Source organism: Oncorhynchus nerka, linkage group LG26 (genome assembly GCF_034236695.1).
Source record: "Oncorhynchus nerka isolate Pitt River linkage group LG26, Oner_Uvic_2.0, whole genome shotgun sequence".
NCBI lineage: Eukaryota > Metazoa > Chordata > Actinopteri > Salmoniformes > Salmonidae > Oncorhynchus > Oncorhynchus nerka.
In genome coordinates this window covers 12169000-12187881 of record NC_088421.1, presented here as the reverse complement: position 1 = coordinate 12187881, position 18882 = coordinate 12169000, and the positions used below count along the sequence as shown (strand labels likewise).

Genomic DNA, 18882 nt, shown 5'->3' with positions numbered 1-18882 from the left:
ATTGTGGTACGAGTATATCGTGAAATGAATCGTATCTACGAACAACAATATAGCGATAACATGGAGCCGGCAGGTGATCCAGGTCACAATAGAGGTCAAGCAGTGGGAGGAGGAAGACAAGGAATGGCAGGGGACAAGCATCCCTTCTGAGAGGTGGTCGTGGGCCTCATTTGAGAGGTGTGGGGGAACGTGGTAGAGGACAAGGCCACGGACCAAGACAGCGGTAGCAACCGCAAAGAGTGTCCAATGAAATCCGAGCAATAGTTGTAGACCAGGTCGTAAATCATGGCATGACAATGACTGAGGCAGCTACAATGATTCAACCGAACCTCAGAAGATCAACCGTGGCCTCAATCATCAGAACTTTCCGCAATGAGAACCGGTAAGTCTTCAGCATGCACTAAACATTAGGCCACTCTCAATTGTCAAATGACTGTATATTGCATGCCAATGTGTACCACAGAGTAGGTGATGTGACTAAATGTGTTCTCACTGTCATTTTCCCTGCAGAATCGAGACTAGGCCAAGTAGGGAAGGCAGAGGAAAAATTCTGACTGACCAACAAGAGTGGGCTGGTCAAATTGGTTCGGGCCAGAAATGATATTCGCCATTCAGAAATTCAGCTGCACATCTTGGACAGTGACGACATGTTCAACAATGTGGAAGCCATACGTTTGCTGACTGTTGCACGCATGCTGAAAAGGCACCAGGTGTCTCTAAAACAGCTAAACCGTGGGCCTTTTGAAAGAAATGCAGGCCGAGTGAAGCAACTGAGGACTGAGTATGTTCAGGCGTGTTCAGTTTCAAGATGCCTGTTGTGAAACATTCCCCCAAAATTCTGCATCATTGTAATCAGTAATTCTCTTTCCAAAATGTATTTTTAGAGGGTGATGGAGCTGGATGCTGACGAAAACCATCACAAATTCCTATTTTTGGATGAGGCAGGCTTCAAGCTGGTCAAGTCAAGGAGGAGAGGTAGGAATTTCATTGGCCAGCGGGCAACCATCCAAGTACCTGGACAACGTGGGGCCAACATCACCATGTGTGCGGCTATTTCGGAAGATGGTGTGGTGGGATGCAGACCTCGTATTGGATCATATAATGCAGGTCTCCTTGTAACCTTCCTTGATGAGCTAAATCAGGTCTTTAGAGCTGATGGCGTGACTTATGTAATTGTGTGGGATAATGTCAGGTTCCACCATGCTCAAACGGTGCAAGCATGGTTTCAGGCCCCTCTAACAATTTACCACCCTGTACTTACCCCCATACTCTCCTTTCCTTAACCCGATTGAGGAATTTTTCTCCACATGGAGGTGGAAGGTATATGATAGGCGCCCCCACGCCCAAGCCACCCTTCTCCAGACCATGAATGGTGCATGCAATGACATCACGGCAGACCAGTGTCAGGCCTGGATTTGGCTAATGAAAACATGTGATGTGGATCAGAACCTCTGGCCAAATCCACAAGACAGGGTTGATGGAAATATAGAAGTACAGTAATCAATTCTTTGTTTTGCTTTTTACAGTAAGCCAGGTGAGGAACACTGCAGTTCACATTTTACTGTAATGTTTTTCTTTCTTGTAGCTAATTATTTTTGACTCAAAGAAACCTATGTTGTGATTTTATTGTATTTCATCAATACATTTCAGATTTTCTTCAACGATTCCAGTGTGTCTGTAGTATTCTCTCTACTAGTCCTTTTACAGTGATGTATTTACATGTAGTACCACAATGAAACATGTATCACATATTTTGTACTACAATATTTAATGATTGTACGAACAGCTACACAGTGAAACTATCAATATCTTGTGTGTGGGTGATCTAAATGAATGTTCCTATGGTATTTCATGATAAATGAGTTATTTGAACCAATGATTCTGCAAGTGCAAGGTTTCTTTAAAGATATGAATGCACAATGCAATGTTAACAACATTGGACAGCCTGTGTTACAAGTGATGACCATTTTGAGTTAGTTTTGAAAAACGACTACAAGGTTCTGAAATTAGTGCCAAAGTGATTGTAAAAAACTGAAGTTACATTGAGGATACACAGTGTGAGTGAGACCAAACCAAGTGAATCACTGGGTTTCCCCACCTCATTATGTCTGTTATCTAAGATCTTGTTCCACAGGCACAAGGTGTCCTTTGTGGACAAACTCCAGTGGAAACAGCCTTGTACTGTATACTCAGACTCATTGTTTGTGTTGTGCTAAGTTGAATTCCCATCACTCAAACCAGTCCTTTCTCACATTCGGTCACCTGATCCCATCTGTTTTCCTTTACCCTCTCGTCCCAGCTGCAATTGTCAAGTGCTACAGTCAGCAATCAACATCAAACAAAAAGAGAAGACAGTGGGCAAACAAACTGGCAGACAGACTAAACATGCATGGCTTGTCTGGCGTGTGGGGAAATATAGGACCAGGCAGGGGGAAGTGTGCATGAGTCTGTGTGTGCATGTGTGTGTGTGTGTGTGTGTGTGTGTGTGTGTGTGTGTGCATGTGTGCGTGTGTGCGTGTGTGTGTGTGCGTGTGTGTGTGTGTGTGTGTGTGTGCGTGCGTGCGTGCGTGCGCGCAAGCGTGCATGTGTGTGGGATTGGCAGCAAACAGTGGGAACAAAAGAGCCTCAGCTCTTGCTCCAGTAGGCCACAGCTGTTGGTATTTAAACTCAGTGCAGGTGTTGCCGTCTTTGTGAAGCTACCAGTGCGTGTCTCCATCGTCTCCTTGTGTTTGAGTGTTTGTTGGAGATGTGTGTGTGAACGGTTATTATTGAGCTAAAGAAATAAATGTAATATGCAGAGGACTTTCAGCTTTGCGAACACATTTGGAAATGAACAGAGCGAGTGTGTGTGTGTGTGTGTGTGTGTGTGTGTGTGTGTGTGTGTGTGTGTGTGTGTGTGTGTGTGTGTGTGCGCGTGCGCGTGCAAGTGTGTAAGAGAAAGATGATGAAGTGGTCCTTCATTAGCAGCGTATTGGTGGAGGCCCAGTGACACCCAGACAGTGTTCACACTCCCCAGTCACGTGACCTGAGTGAACCTCACCATGCTGCTGTCATGGCACTTCAACATAATAAAGTGGAATGTGATGATAGAGCATTGAATACTGGCCAAGACTTATTATAAACCTACCTCTACTGCTCTGGCTGAAAAGACAAAAAAGGATTAGTTCCTCTCAGTGCCATTGGGGAAACTTTACTTAGGGGGAAGTTATTTCACCTAAGAGGAACTTCACAAAGCATTTTCAGGAAGTTGCTGGACATGCACTTGTGAGATATCTGTTGCATTGTACACACTTCATGAATTGCAAAGATATCTATTACAAAAACATTTTTAGGATGGCTGGGAAATCACTCTCTTAAGCCTGTTTTCTTGCTTATTTTGTTTGTCTATGTCCTCTCTAAGTCCTGAGTGTTTTAGCGGGCTCTGCTCGTTTTAGCAGCTGTCCAGGAGGCACCTGTTGAGCTAACAGTGTGGCTGGACCAGGAGGGGGGCTGACACCAGGTGGGATCCCAGTCTGGATGCCCCCTGCTGGGCATGCTCTCAGCTGGGACTGAGTCATCCTGGTGGAGGTCACACAGGTGGATGGACAACAGGCCACCAGTGTGTGGGGTCTTCGTGACTCCCATGCGTGGGGGCCGGAGAAATGCCTGTCTACAAAAAGCACCCAGCTATCATGTGTAGTACACTTCAACATCATAAAGAGACATTCAGTTTTCTCTGATGGAAACACACTTGCTCAACACTCACAAACACACACACACACACACACACACACACACACACACACACACACACACACACACACACACACACACACAGAGGTCCTCTTCAATGTACTGTAACTTCATTGTTTGTTTGTCACACAGTTTACACATATAAATGAAGAACGTGCTCATCATACCATGTTTTTCCTTCCATCCATCTTCATGACATCTAGCACTCATCCATGATCAGTGAAACTATCTCTAGGGAACATTTGGATGTGCGTCAGGACTTGTCTGCAGCCCCGGTTGTGTATTGTGTATGTTTTTGTGTGTGTATTTGGTATTTTTGGTATTTTATTAGGATCCCCATTAGCTGTTACGATAGCAGCAGCTATTATACCTGGGGTCCACCCGAGGCCTACATTTATGATTTACATAATACAGAACATTAATATTCAAGACCTACATTTATGATTTACATAATACAGAACATGAATAGTCAAACATTTAGGATTTACATTTGGATATATGACATTTGCATTCAGTACCATCTACCGTAGGCTATCAGTGACACATACATATCAGTACAATACATATCAGTACAATACATATCAGTACAGTACATATCAGTACAGTACATATCAGTACAATACATATCAGTACAGTTCTGGTCAGCGGGGTGGTGGCACCGGGATCCTCATCTCTCCCAAGTGGTCATTCTCTCTTTCTCCCCTTACCCATCTGTCTATCGCCTCCTTTGAATTCCATGCTGTCACAGTTACCAGCCCTTTCAAGCTTAACATCCTTATCATTTATCGCCCTCCAGGTTCCCTCGGAGAGTTCATCAATGAGCTTGATGCCTTGATAAGCTCCTTTCCTGAGGACGGCTCACCTCTCACAGTTCTGGGCGACTTTAACCTCCCCACGCCTACCTTTGACTCATTCCTCTCTGCCTCCTTCTTTCCACTCCTCTCCTCTTTTGACCTCACCCTCTCACCTTCCCCCCCTACTCACAAGGCAGGAAATACGCTCGACCTCATCTTTACTAGATGCTGTTCTTCCACTAACCTCGTTGCAACTCCCTCCAAGTCTCCGACCACTACCTTGTATCCTTTTCCCTCTCGCTCTCATCCAACACTTCCCACACTGCCCCTACTCGGATGGTATCGCGCCGTCCCAACCTTCGCTCTCTCTCCCCCGCTACTCTCTCCTCTTCCATCCTATCATCTCTTCCCTCTGCTCAAACCTTCTCCAACCTATCTCCTGATTCTGCCTCCTCAACCCTCCTCTCCTCCCTTTCTGCATCCTTTGACTCTCTATGTCCCCTATCCTCCAGGCCGGCTCGGTCCTCCCCTCCCGCTCCGTGGCTCGACGACTCATTGCGAGCTCACAGAACAGGGCTCCGGGCAGCCGAGCGGAAATGGAGGAAAACTCGCCTCCCTGCGGACCTGACATCCTTTCACTCCCTCCTCTCTACATTTTCCTCTTCTCTCTCTGCTGCTAAAGCCACTTTCTACCACTCTAAATTCCAAGCATCTGCCTCTAACCCTAGGAAGCTCTTTGCAACCTTCTCCTCCCTCCTGAATCCTCCTCCCCCTCCCCCTCCTCCCTCTCTGCAGATGACTTCGTCAACCATTTTGAAAAGAAGGTCGACGACATCCGATCCTCGTTTGCTAAGTCAAACGACACCGCTGGTTCTGCTCACACTGCCCTACCCTGTGCTCTGACCTCTTTCTCCCCCTCTCTCCAGATGAAATCTCGCGTCTTGTGACGGCCGGCCGCCCTACAACCTGCCCGCTTGACCCTATCCCCTCCTCTCTTCTCCAGACCATTTCCGGAGACCTCCTCCCTTACCTCACCTCGCTCATCAACTCATCCCTGACCGCTGGCTACGTCCCTTCCGTCTTCAAGAGAGCGAGAGTTGCACCCCTTCTGAAAAACCTACACTCGATCCCTCCGATGTCAACAACTACAGACCAGTATCCCTTCTTTCTTTTCTCTCCAAAACTCTTGAACGTGCCGTCCTTGGCCAGCTCTCCCGCTATCTCTCTCAGAATGACCTTCTTGATCCAAATCAGTCAGGTTTCAAGACTAGTCATTCAACTGAGACTGCTCTTCTCTGTATCACGGAGGCGCTCCGCACTGCTAAAGCTAACTCTCTCTCCTCTGCTCTCATCCTTCTAGACCTATCGGCTGCCTTCGATACTGTGAACCATCAGATCCTCCTCTCCACCCTCTCCGAGTTGGGCATCTCCGGCGCGGCCCACGCTTGGATTGCGTCCTACCGTCTCCACACCACGTGCTCTCACCACTGGTGTCCCCCAGGGCTCTGTTCTAGGCCCTCTCCTATTCTCGCTATACACCAAGTCACTTGGCTCTGTCATAACCTCACATGGTCTCTCCTATCATTGCTATGCAGACGACACACAATTAATCTTCTCCTTTCCCCCTTCTGATGACCAGGTGGCGAATCGCATCTCTGCATGTCTGGCAGACATATCCGTGTGGATGACGGATCACCACCTCAAGCTGAACCTCGGCAAGACGGAACTGCTCTTCCTCCCGGGAAGGACTGCCCGTTCCATGATCTCGCCATCACGGTTGACAACTCCATTGTGTCCTCCTCCCAGAGCGCTAAGAACCTTGGCGTGATCCTGGACAACACCCTGTCGTTCTCAACTAACATCAAGGCGGTGGCCCGTTCCTGTAGGTTCATGCTCTACAACATCCGCAGAGTACGACCCTGCCTCACACAGGAAGCGGCGCAGGTCCTAATCCAGGCACTTGTCATCTCCCGTCTGGATTACTGCAACTCGCTGTTGGCTGGGCTCCCTGCCTGTGCCATTAAACCCCTACAACTCATCCAGAACGCCGCAGCCCGTCTGGTGTTCAACCTTCCCAAGTTCTCTCACGTCACCCCGCTCCTCCGCTCCCTCCACTGGCTTCCAGTTGAAGCTCGCATCCGCTACAAGACCATGGTGCTTGCCTACGGAGCTGTGAGGGAACGGCACCTCAGTACCTCCAGGCTCTGATCAGGCCCTACACCCAAACAAGGGCACTGCGTTCATCCACCTCTGGCCTGCTCGCCTCCCTACCACTGAGGAAGTACAGTTCCCGCTCAGCCCAGTCAAAACTGTTCGCTGCTCTGGCCCCCAATGGTGGAACAAACTCCCTCACGACGCCAGGACAGCGGAGTCAATCACCACCTTCCGGAGACACCTGAAACCCCACCTCTTTAAGGAATACCTAGGATAGGATAAAGTAATCCCTCTCACCCCCCCCCCTGAAAAGATTTAGATGCACTACTGTTCCACTGGAGGTCATAAGGTGAATGCACCAATTTGTAAGTCGCTCTGGATAAGAGCGTCTGCTAAATGACTTAAATGTAAATGTAAGTACAATACATATCAGTACAGTACATATCAGTACAATACATATCAGTACAGTACATATCCTGTGTCCTGTGTGAATCTAAGTGTGCGTTCTCTAATTCTCTTCTTCTCTCTTTCTTTCTCTCTCTCGGAGGACCTGAGCCCTAGGACCATGCCCCAGGACTACCTGACATGATGACTCCTTGCTGTCCCTAGTCCACCTGGCCGTGCTGCTGCTCCAGTTTCAACTGTTCTGCCTTATTATTATTCGACCATGCTGGTCATTTATGAACATTTGAACATCTTGGCCATGTTCTGTTATAATCTCCACCCGGCACAGCCAGAAGAGGACTGGCCACCCCACATAGCCTGGTTCCTCTCTAGGTTTCTTCCTAGGTTTTGGCCTTTCTAGGGAGTTTTTCCTAGCCACCGTGCTTCTACACCTGCATTGCTTGCTGTTTGGGGTTTAAGGCTGGGATTCTGTACAGCACTTTGACATATCAGCTAATGTACGAACGGCTATATAAATAAATTTGATTTGATTTGATATCCGTACAGTACATATCAGTACAATACATATCAGTACAATACATATCAGTACAATACACATCAGTACAGTACATATCAGTACAATTCATATCAGTACAAATCATATCAGTACAATACATATCAGTACAAATCATATCAGTACAAATCATATCAGTACAGTACATATCAGTACAGTACATATCAGTACAGTACATATCAGTACAATACATATCAGTACAGTACATATCAGTACAATACATATCAGTACAATACATATCAGTACATACATGTCAGTACAATACATATCAGTATGATATATATCAGTACAATACACATCAGTACAGTACATATCAGTACAGTACATATCATACAATACATATCAGTACAATACATATCAGTACAGTACATATCAGTACAATACATATCAGTACAATACATATCAGTACAATACATATCAGTACAGTACATATCAGTACAATACATATCAGTACAGTACATATCAGTACAATACATATCAGTACAGTACATATCAGTACAATACATATCAGTATGATATATATCAGTACAATACACATCAGTACAGTACATATCAGTACAGTACATATCAGTACAGTACATATCAGTACAATACATATCAGTACAATACATACCAGTACAAATATATCAGTACAATACATATCAGTACATACCACAGGAGGTTGGTGGCACCTTAATTGGGGAGGACGGGCACAGAGTAATGGCTAGAGTGGAATCAGTGAAAGGTATCAACAACATCAAACACATGGTTTGATTCCATTCCATTCGCTCCGTTCCAGCCATTATTATGAGCCGTCCTCCCCTCAACAGCCTCCACTGGTACATAAATATCAGTACATACACACAAAATATTTAGGTAAAACAAGCGAGAGGCGCTGTGCTGTGAGGTGTTTCTCTATCTGTTTTTTAAAGAAAGGGTTTTCGGTTCACTTGATTTGGGGGCTGTGAAAAGAAATGTAAGGTGGGGTAAGTGTGTGTGTCAACACATTAATGTTTCCTATAAAAACAAGAAGCGATACTTACAAGAAAGACTGGCATGCATAGTATTGGGCCAGCTACAGTTTTTCTAGGTCCTTCTTTGCAGCACCGGACCATGTGTGTGTGTGTGTGTGTGTGTGTGTGTGTGTGTGTGCGTGCGTGTGTGCGTGCGTGCGTGTGCGTGTGCGTGTGTGTGTGTGTGTGTGTGTGTACAGCTTGTGTCCCTTGCCTTGTACAATGGCACCCTTATGGAAAATACACACTCTCCAATGGGGGCTGGCCAAAGTACAATCTGCTCAAAAATTCCCTGTGAGAAAGCAGACATAGTGTGTGTGTGTGTGTGTGTGTGTGTGTGTGTGTGTGTGTGTGTGTGTGTGTGTGTGTGTGTGTGTGTGTGTGTGTGTGTGTGCGTGTGTGTGTGCGTGTGTGCGTGTGTGTGTGTGTGTGTGTGTGTGTGTGTCTAGGGTGGTTTGAGGGGGTTGGTGTGGGAGATTCCAAGTAAATATGTTTGGTGAACCCCGGGATCACATCAAGCCTTTCTGCTTTGAGTCTCATTACAGTTTTTTAACAACGACTTTGGCACTAATTTCAGAACCTTGATGTCATTTTATAAACTCTAGACACAAAACTCACAACCAATGATCAAATGATGATTGGACGACATTATCTATGGATGTAATATTTCATCATCATTCTTTATCAGACACTGTTTCTATGGTCCCATGTACCACTTTCCAGACCATGTTTTCAGATTTGACATTACTATATACACTTTATTAGGTACACCTATCTAGTACTGGGTAGGACCCCCTTTTGCCTCCACAACAGCCTGAATTATTCACGGTGTTGTACGTTAAGAGATGCCCTTCTGCACACCACTGTTTTAAACAACTGTTATTTTGAGCATTTGTGGCCTTTCTGTCAGCTTGAATGAGTGGACATTGTCCTCTGACCTCTCTCATTAACAAGGTGTTTTTGCCTGCAGAACTGCTGCTCACTGAATGTGTTTTGTTTATCGCACCATTCTCTGTAAACTCTAGAGACTGTAGTGTGTTAAAATCCCAGGAGGGCAGCTGTTTCTGAGATGCTGGAACCACCACGTGTGGCTTCAACAATCATACCATGGTCAAAGTTGCTTAGATTGCGCATCTTGCCCGTTCGAATGTTTGGTCGAACAACAACTAAAGCTCTCTAGTCTATATACTCTATATATTGAGTTGCAGGCAGCCACATGATTCGCTGTTCGAAGAAGCAGGCTATTTGCGTTTACACGCAGGTGCACCTAATAACGTGGCCGGTGAGTGTATGTATGCAGCCCCTTGTAATTGCTTTTCCAATACTGCCAACTCGTTAGTGATGATTGATTTCACATTGTGGTACCAGTATATAGTGAAATGAATCGTATCCACGTACAACAATATAGCGATAACATGGAGCCGGCAGGTGATCCAGGTCACAATAGAGGTCAAGCAGTGGGAGGAGGAAGACAAGGAATGGCAGGGGACAAGCATCCCTTCTGAGAGGTGGTCGTGGGCCTCATTTGAGAGGTGTGGGGGAATGTGGTAGAGGACAAGGCCCACGGACCAAGACAGTGGCAGCAACAGCAAAGAGTGTCCAATATGTAATACTTATGAGAAAGGTCATTTGGGATTTTGAAGTAGCATATTGACCCAGTAGCTATTTGCACGTTATTCATCCAGTGTGTTCAGTTTTCATACATTTCCTAGTGTCAGTAAAAAGGCACATTTTCGAGAGGGAGAATAAAGTCTAGTGATGAATAGACAGGGTGAGATGTAGACAGCACCAGTCACAGCCTGCGTCCTTCAGGGACTGAGCTTTAACATTGAGCCTCAGGTGACATCTGGTGGTCAGTTCATGTATAACACAAGAATGCAACGAATCCTAGACAGACATTATTTTTAACACATAATATATTCAACTCATTAATGCTATACACACAAATTAATACATTGATCAAGTAAATTGTAGTCAATTTCAGTGGGCAGAATCATTGCCTTCAAAACGCATTTTGGAATGTTGATTGTTTCATACGATGTCCTTGGAGCAACATTTAGTTATGATGTCTGTGGGACATTTAGTTATGATGTCTGTGGGACATTTAGGTATGATGTCTGTGGGACATTTAGTTATGATGTCTGTGGGACATTTAGGTATGATGTCTGTGGGACATTTAGGTATGATGTCTGTGGGACATTTAGGTATGATGTCTGTGGGACATTTAGTTATGATGTCTGTGGGACATTTCGGTATGATGTCTGTGGGACATTTAGGTATGATGTCTGTGGGACATTTCGGTATGATGTCTGTGGGACATTTAGTTATGATGTCTGTGGGACATTTCGGTATGATGTCTGTGGGACATTTAGTTATGATGTCCTTGGAGCAACATTTAGTTATGATGTCTGTGGGACATTTAGGTATGATGTCTGTGGGACATTTAGTTATGATGTCTGTGGGACATTTAGGTATGATGTCTGTGGGACATTTAGTTATGATGTCTGTGGGACATTTAGGTATGATGTCTGTGGGACATTTCGGTATGATGTCAAGTGGGACATTTAGGTATGATGTCTGTGGGACATTTAGTTATAATGTCTGTGGGACATTTCGGTATGATGTCTGTGGGACATTTAGTTATGATGTCTGTGGGACATTTAGGTATGATGTATGTGGGACATTTCGGTGTGGTGAGGCTCTATGAAACGGTTTGTTAAGCTGTTGATCCATTACTTTCAATAACTATTAAGGCCTGTCATGTAACATAGACTAGAGTGTAAAGTCCCTATGGTTTAATTAATATCCACTGGGCCAGTCATAGACCAGTATACTACACTGAACAAAAATATAAACGCAACATATAAAGTGTTGGTCCTACATTGTTTACATCCCATTTCGTGAGCATTTCTCCTTTGCTAAAATAATCCATCCATCTGACAGGTGTGGCATATCAAGAAGCTGATTAATGATCATTACACAGGTGCACCTTGTGCCGGGGACCACTCTAAAATTTGCAACACAAAATTTTATCACACAACACAATGCCACAGATGTCTCAAGTTGTGATGGAGCGTGCAATTGGCATGGTGAACACAGGAATGTCCACCAGAGCTGTTGCCAAATAATTTAATGTTCATTTCTCTATCATAAGCCGCCTCCAACGCCATTTTAGAGAATTTGGCAGTACATCCAACCGGCCTCACAACCACAGATAATGTGTATGGCTTCGTTTGGGCGAGCGGTTTGCTGATATCAACGTTGTGAACAGAGTGTCCCATGGTGGTATGGGCAGGCATAAGCTACGGACAATGAACACAATTGCATTTTATCGATGGCAATTTGAATGCACAGAGATACCATGCATTCAAATTGCTTACGACATGAGGCCCATTGTCATACCATTCATCCACCACCATCACCTCATGTTTCAGCATGATAATGCACGGCCCCATGTCGTAAGGATCTGTACACAATTCCTGGAAGTTGAAAATGTCCCAGTTCTTCCATGACCTGCATATTCACCCGAAATGTCACCCATTGAGCATGTTTGGGATGCTCTGGATCGACGTGTATGACAGCATGTTCCAGTTCCCGCCAATGTCCAGCAATAGAAGAGGAGTGGGACAACATTCCACAGGCCACAATCAACAGCTTGATCAACACTATGCGTAGGAGATGTGTCGCGCTGCATGAGGCAAATGGTGGTCACACCAGATACTGACTGGTTGTCTGATCCACGCCCCTATCTTTTTTTAAGGTACACTACATGACCAAAAGTATGTGGACACCTGCATGTTGAACATCTCATTCCAAAATCATGGGCATTAATATGGAGTTTGGTCCCCCTTTGCTGCTATAACAGCCTCCACTATTTTGGGAAGGCTTTCCACTAGATGTTGGAACATTGCTGCAATGACTTGCTTCCATTCAGCCACAAGAACATTTGTGAGGTCGGGCACAGATGTTGGGCGATTTGGCCTGGCTCGCAGTTGGCGTTCCAATTAATCCAAAAGGTGTTCGATTGGGGTTGAGGTCAGGGCTCAGTGCAGGCCAGTAAAGTTATTCTACACCAATCTTGACAATCCATTTCCGTATGGACCTCGCTTTGTGCACGGGGACATTGTCATGCTGAAACAGGAAAGGGCCTTCCCCAAACTTTTGACACAAAGTTGGAAGCACAAAATCATCTAGAATGTCATTGTATGCTATAGCGTTAGAATTTCCCTTCACTAGAAGTAAGGGGCCTAGCCCGAACCATGATAAACTGCCCCAGACCATTATTCCTCCTCCACCAAACTTTACAGTTGGCACTATGCATTCGGGCAGGTAGCGTTTTCCTGGTATCAGCCAAACCCATATTCGTCCATTGGACTGCCAGATGGTGAAGAGAATGCATTTCCACAATGGTGGTGAGCTTTACACCACTCCAGCCAATGTTTGGCATGATCTTAAGCTTGTATACGGCTGCACGGCCAAGGAAACCCATTTCATGAAGCTCCAGACTATTGTGCTGACGTTTGGAGGACAGACGATTTTTACGCGATACGCGCTTCAGCACTTGTCAATGAGATTGTGTGGCCTACCACTTCGCGGCCTAGACGTTGTTGCTACAATTCACAATAACAGCACTTACAGTTGACAGTTGAGCTCTAGCAGGGCAGACATTTTACGAACTGACTTGTTGGAAAGGTGGCATCCTATGATGGTGTCACGTTAAAGATCACTGAGCTCTTCAGTAAGGCCATTCTCCTGCCAATGTTTGTCTATGGAGATTGCATGGCTGTGTGCTTGATTTTATACACCTACAAATTTGAAGAGGTGTCCACATACTTTTGTATATACAGTGGATATTGTGAAAGATGTCTTCAATGATCGTACCTTTGATCACACATGGGATAAAAATTATGCAAATGTTATGTTCAGTCACTTTTAATGGGTAGTACAAGTGTATTGCCTAAAAACAGTGTAATGTACTGTAATTTACAGTACCGTAGCATCTACATTGAAATAGTCATTTTTTTAAAAAATGTATCATTTTTGCTATTGCTAACGGGTTGTTAAAATAACTACATTGAGAAAATATCATTATGTTGTGTTTTGGTGATTAAACTAATGTACTCATTATATTTCATAGTAAACTTATATGTTGTATCAATGGTTGTGTGGTGAAAGACGTCTGCAAACCAAATGAATGCACAATGAAAGGTTTTGAATGTAAGACTGGCTGTGTTAAAAGTTTGTTTGTTCTGTACAAAGAGTTTTAAAAATTCACCACAAACTGTAAGAGACGGGTCAAGGTCACCCTGGAAACTGATGGTAATCAAGATGGATGTTGCATTGAGTTTGACCCCTGACCCCCACCTGAATGTATACACCTGTGTGTGAATGAGTGAGATTTACATTTTTAGTGTGTGTGTGTGTGTGTGTGTGTGTGTGTGTGTGTGTGTGTGTGTGTGTGTGTCAGTGTGTGTTTGTGTGTGTGCTATTTTTTTCATTGATGACTTTTAGTTTTTTTCTAATCTACCTTGGCCGTATGGCCCATAACTCTATTTTTCTCACTGTTGTTGACCAATCAGTGCTTTGCTGAGAGAACCAATCCAATCAATGTGACATGCATTTTAAAACTACAATGATTATTCTTTAATACAAGCAATTAGTGGGAAGAAAAACAACTCTAGACTATTACTCCTCCCCCTCCTCCTCATCTTTTTAGAGTACATGCTTCATATATTCCATTTCCAAAGGTATATAGTATGTTTTGATATTGCTGGGGGAGGTGGAGGCAGAGAGATTACAAAATGCCAATCTGATTTGATTGAAAACGCAAATCCCACACTGGCCTCGACGTCCAATCTCACCCCATCTCGGCACTGACACTGCCGCTGCCCGCTGACCCATAAACCCACTTCTTAATCCCAAAGCCTTTTTAGTGTATGGCCAGTGTGCCACGCATTTCATAGATAAATCCCTCAGTCAATCTTACCAACCCGCCCCCACCCTATCCTCTCTGCCTCTGCCTGTCTCAGCATCAGCCACAAACTGGCAGTCAGTAACCTGGGCCACACATTATCAGTCTCTTGTAATTTTGTTGGTACCTATTCAGGGCCCTATTGTAGGTGAAGGTCAGTCCTCCACATAACTGGTTGTGGTGTAGCCGACTGTAGGCTACTCTCTCTTGTACAGCACAGTATTATTCTCGAACACATAACTAGGGAGCAACGGCAGACATTATAAACGTCAGAATCGTTGTCAGACTTTTGGCCTCAGGGGAGTAAGAGGCTTTTGACCAAATTGATGATGCTCTCTGATAGGCTCAGTGCGCCTATGACCAGCGCGAGGCCGTGAGAAGTACCGCATGCCAAGCCCACTGATATAATATGGGAGATGCCAAACCAAAGCAGTATACGAGTGTAACGATGCGGGAAAGGAACAACCTTATTCTACAACGGTAAAACGAATCGCATAAAGCCTGGGTTACTAAACTACTGACTATGTATATTTGCGGAACTATTGACAACAACGTCAAACGTATAGCGTTAAAATTATCTACTGGGAAACAGAAGTAGCTTGCTGGACCAAAAAGTTTTTTTCTCTCCCACCCCTTCCTTCCTTCCTTCCTTCTTCTGGACCAAAACTACGCGGAGTTCTGGTGGATCCACTGAAGTCACAGTGTCAAAGCACACGCGTTGCTAGTATTTCACATCCACAAAGTGATCACAATGATCACTTGGAAATGTGTCCCCTATATGTGACCTTAATTATAAACTATTTACATAAAATATAGCCTAGCAGTGCGCGCTCTCGGTGAAGCGCAGCATCAGCACCAGTAACTGATGCGCGTCCCCGCCCCGGCAGAGGCTACCCGAGATCCCGGGAAGAGGAGTTGAAACTGCGCTAGTTAAAGTTGGGAAAAGGGGGGTGAAAGGATGCTACCGTGCCCCGTGGATAGGAGAACACAATCTACGATCTAATTAACATAGCATGTGCGGAAACGCGTGTCCTCTGTAAAGGATGATTTGCAAAATATTGAGCATAATCCTTTTATTTTGGGGTGTTCAAGAATGCTCATCACGTAAGTCTTGTGAAACAGTAACGTGTCTTGTCCTTTGTTAGCCTATTGCTATCATATTAATGAAATAGCCTAAGCCTGTATATGCAGCATATTGATAACAATATTGACAAAAAAAAGGGATTAATTGTAAAAATGTGAATCAAGAAAGAAGCGGCAAAAACCTCTGGGTAATAGGTGCATCTAGTCCTTGAAGGGCAAAACATCTGATTTAAAATGACCAATAATCATCAAAACATTGTATAAGGGTTAACGATGGCTGTTATGTTTTACGCAGTTGCATAATCTCTATATTTTTTGCTTTGAATTCTGAGGAAAGTCAAGTGGCATGTTTCCTGCGGGCTGAGGGCGCGCGGCGGTTACAGTCTCGTACTGGGCTTTCTGCATTGCAGTGCTGTCTCGCGCCAGCGTGCAAGTTTCTGCGTCGCATGGTTCATTTCCCGCCCACCTCTCCAGCACTCTGTAACGGTCATGCCAGAGAATATCCCAAACTGTATGATAATGATGGCACTGAAAATGTGGTTTATTATCTGTAAAAGCTACAGGATGCTGTGGGATGATGGAATAATTTGAGCCGTGTCCTAACCTGCCTGCTGCGTGCGGGACCACCCCACTGCAGTACTTTCGCAGAGTGTGTGCTCATCACCTGTACGTGAGCAAAAACGTCTCCTTCATCTAGGAAAACGCATCAAGCGGAAAAAATTCCAAACAGGAATTCCGTGGTCAATGATGTATATCGTTTTTAATAGTCGCTTCTGATGTGGTTGTACAGCAGGGTATTATAACATGCAAGGCTGTAGGGAGATGGATTTGAGATGCATGTGGAGAAAAACTTGGTGGCGTGTTTTTCCATAAATCACTGTCGAAACAATTACCTCAGAAGATGTGAATTAAAGGCTGCAGCAGTGTGATTCACCAAGCAGTTTTTTAATAGATAGGGTGGGGTGGGGTGGAGGGAGAGATGGTGGGGTGGAGGGGGAGGGGGAGGTAGGGGGTGGAGGGAGAGAGGGTGGGGTGGAGGGGGAGGGGAGGGAGGTAGGGTGGAGGGAGAGAGGGTGGGGTGGGGGGTGGGGGGAGGTAGGGTGGAGGAGGGAGGTATGGTGGAGGGAGAGAGGGTGGGGTGGGGGGAGGTAGGGTGGAGGGAGAGAGGGGGTGGAGGGGGAGGGGGAGGGAGGTAGGGTGGAGGGAGAGAGGGTGGGGTGGAGGGGGAGGGGGAGGGAGGTAGGGTGGAGGGAGAGAGGGTGGGGTGGGGGGAGGTAGGGTGGAGGGAGAGAGGGGGGGGGGGGAGGGGGAGGGAGGTAGGGTGGAGGGAGAGAGGGTGGGGTGGAGGGGAGGGGGAGGGAGGTAGGGTGGAGGGGGAGGGGGAGAGAGGTAGGGTGGAGGGAGAGAGGGTGGGGTGGGGTGGGGGGGAAGGGAGGTAGGGTGGAGGGGAGGGAGAGAGAGGGGAAAGGGAGGTAGGGTGGAGGGAGAGAGAGGGGGGGGGGAGGGAGGTAGGGTGGAGGGAGAGAGGGGGTGGAGGGGAGAGAGAGGTAGGGTGGAGGGAGGGAGGGTGGGGTGGGGGGGAGGTAGGTAGGGTGGAGGGAGAGAGGGTGGGGTGGGGGGGAGGGAGGTAGGTAGGGTGGAGGGAGAGAGGGTGGGGTGGGGGGGGGGGTAGGTAGGGTGGAGGGAGAGAGGGTGGGGTGGGTAGGGTGGAGGGAGAGAGGATGGGGTGGAGGGGGAGGGAAAGGGAGGTAGGGTGGAGGGAGAGAGGATGGGGTGGGGGGGAAGGGAGGTAGGTAGGGTGGAGGGAGAGAGGGTGGGGTGGGGTGGAGGGGGAGGGAAAGGGAGGTAGGGTGGAGGGAGAGAGGGTGGGGTGGAGGGGGAGGGAAAGGGAGGTAGGGTGGAGGGAGAGAGGGTGGGGTGGAGGGGGAGGGAAAGGGAGGTAGGGTGGAGGGAGAGGGGGGGGGGGGCTAGGACCACCTGACACCATGATATTTGGATGTACCCGTGTAAAGGTCTAAACTTCTGAAAAACATTGTTACTTCACTTCATATCACTGCATATAGTACAGTAAACAGGGCAGGTCGTTTGTTTTGCTCTCTCTGGGCTCTATTAGGGATTACTAGTGAATACTTAGTGCCCCATTGCCCTCTTGGTGCTGTGGCGGTGTTAGACTACTGTAAGAGGATACACAGGCAGGCTATCCTGCGCTGCTGGACTATCAGATAGAGTGATTATTAAGGTGGGAGTTAAATATCTGGGGCATTTGGGTGTGATATTGTGGTGAGTTGGACTGTATGTCCATGTATGGTACATTTGGTTGTGTAAATACGTTGTGAACACTTGTTATGGTCATGTGGTGCGACGTCTATTTTTTGTTGTGGTCTCACATGGTTCCCATTTGGGTAACTAGTTGGTGTTACGGAATCCATGTGTGTGTTGGGGGTAACCACACTGGTCAGTTTTTCTAGATGTGGCATTTTGTTCAGTGGTCTATTGTGTTACTACTGTATGCCTTCAGTATTGAGGGAAGTTGGTTGTAAGTACTGGCTATTAGGGGTGTAGTATCACACTACGGTGTTTGGAAGCTGACTGGTTTACCAGGATGGTGTTGTGGTGATTTACCCCCTGTAGTTTGGCCTGCCGGCCTGTGTATCTGGGTGCTGGCAGGCATATGAGGCAGTGCCCACGACTCAGGCTGTGAGTCAGGCAGGCAGGCAACCAGGAATATACTCTACAGATTAGAACGGAGACTCCATTCCTGGGACATGCTCCTCTGGGGTGGGGCTAACACACAGCATTGCAGGAGCACTCCTACTATGCTACTGTCTGTGCAGCTGCCCTGCTGTGTGTGTGTGTGTGTGTGTGTGTGTGTGTGTGTGTGTGTGTGTGTGTGTGTGTGTGTGTGTGTGTGTGTGTCACAGGAGGTTGGTGGCACCTTAATTGGGGAGGACAGTATCGTGGTAATGACTGGAGCGGAATCAGTGGAATGGTATCAAATACCACATGATTTCCATGTGTTTGATTCCATTCCATTTGTGCCGTTCCAGCCATTATTATGAGCCGTCCTCCCCTCAGCAGCCTCCTGTGGTGTTTGTGCATGTATGTGTTTATTACTGTGAAAATGTATATATCTGTTTGGGTGTGTGTGCACTGATGTGTGTTGTTCCGTCTTGGTGTGCCGCCCATGCATCTCCAGTC

General features: G+C 46.3%; 1 protein-coding gene across 1 annotated transcript in view; it reads left to right on the top strand.

The window, feature by feature from the left end:
- The first annotated feature begins 15448 nt into the window (after positions 1 to 15448).
- The window catches only part of LOC115110292 (contactin-associated protein 1-like), a 28313-nt gene continuing 24879 nt past the window's right edge, over positions 15449 to 18882 (top strand). Inside the window, exon 1 of the mRNA XM_065010094.1 lies at positions 15449 to 15705. Coding sequence (XP_064866166.1) covers positions 15645 to 15705 — 61 coding nt within the window. The 5' untranslated portion in view covers positions 15449 to 15644. The remainder of the gene's footprint in view (positions 15706 to 18882) is intronic.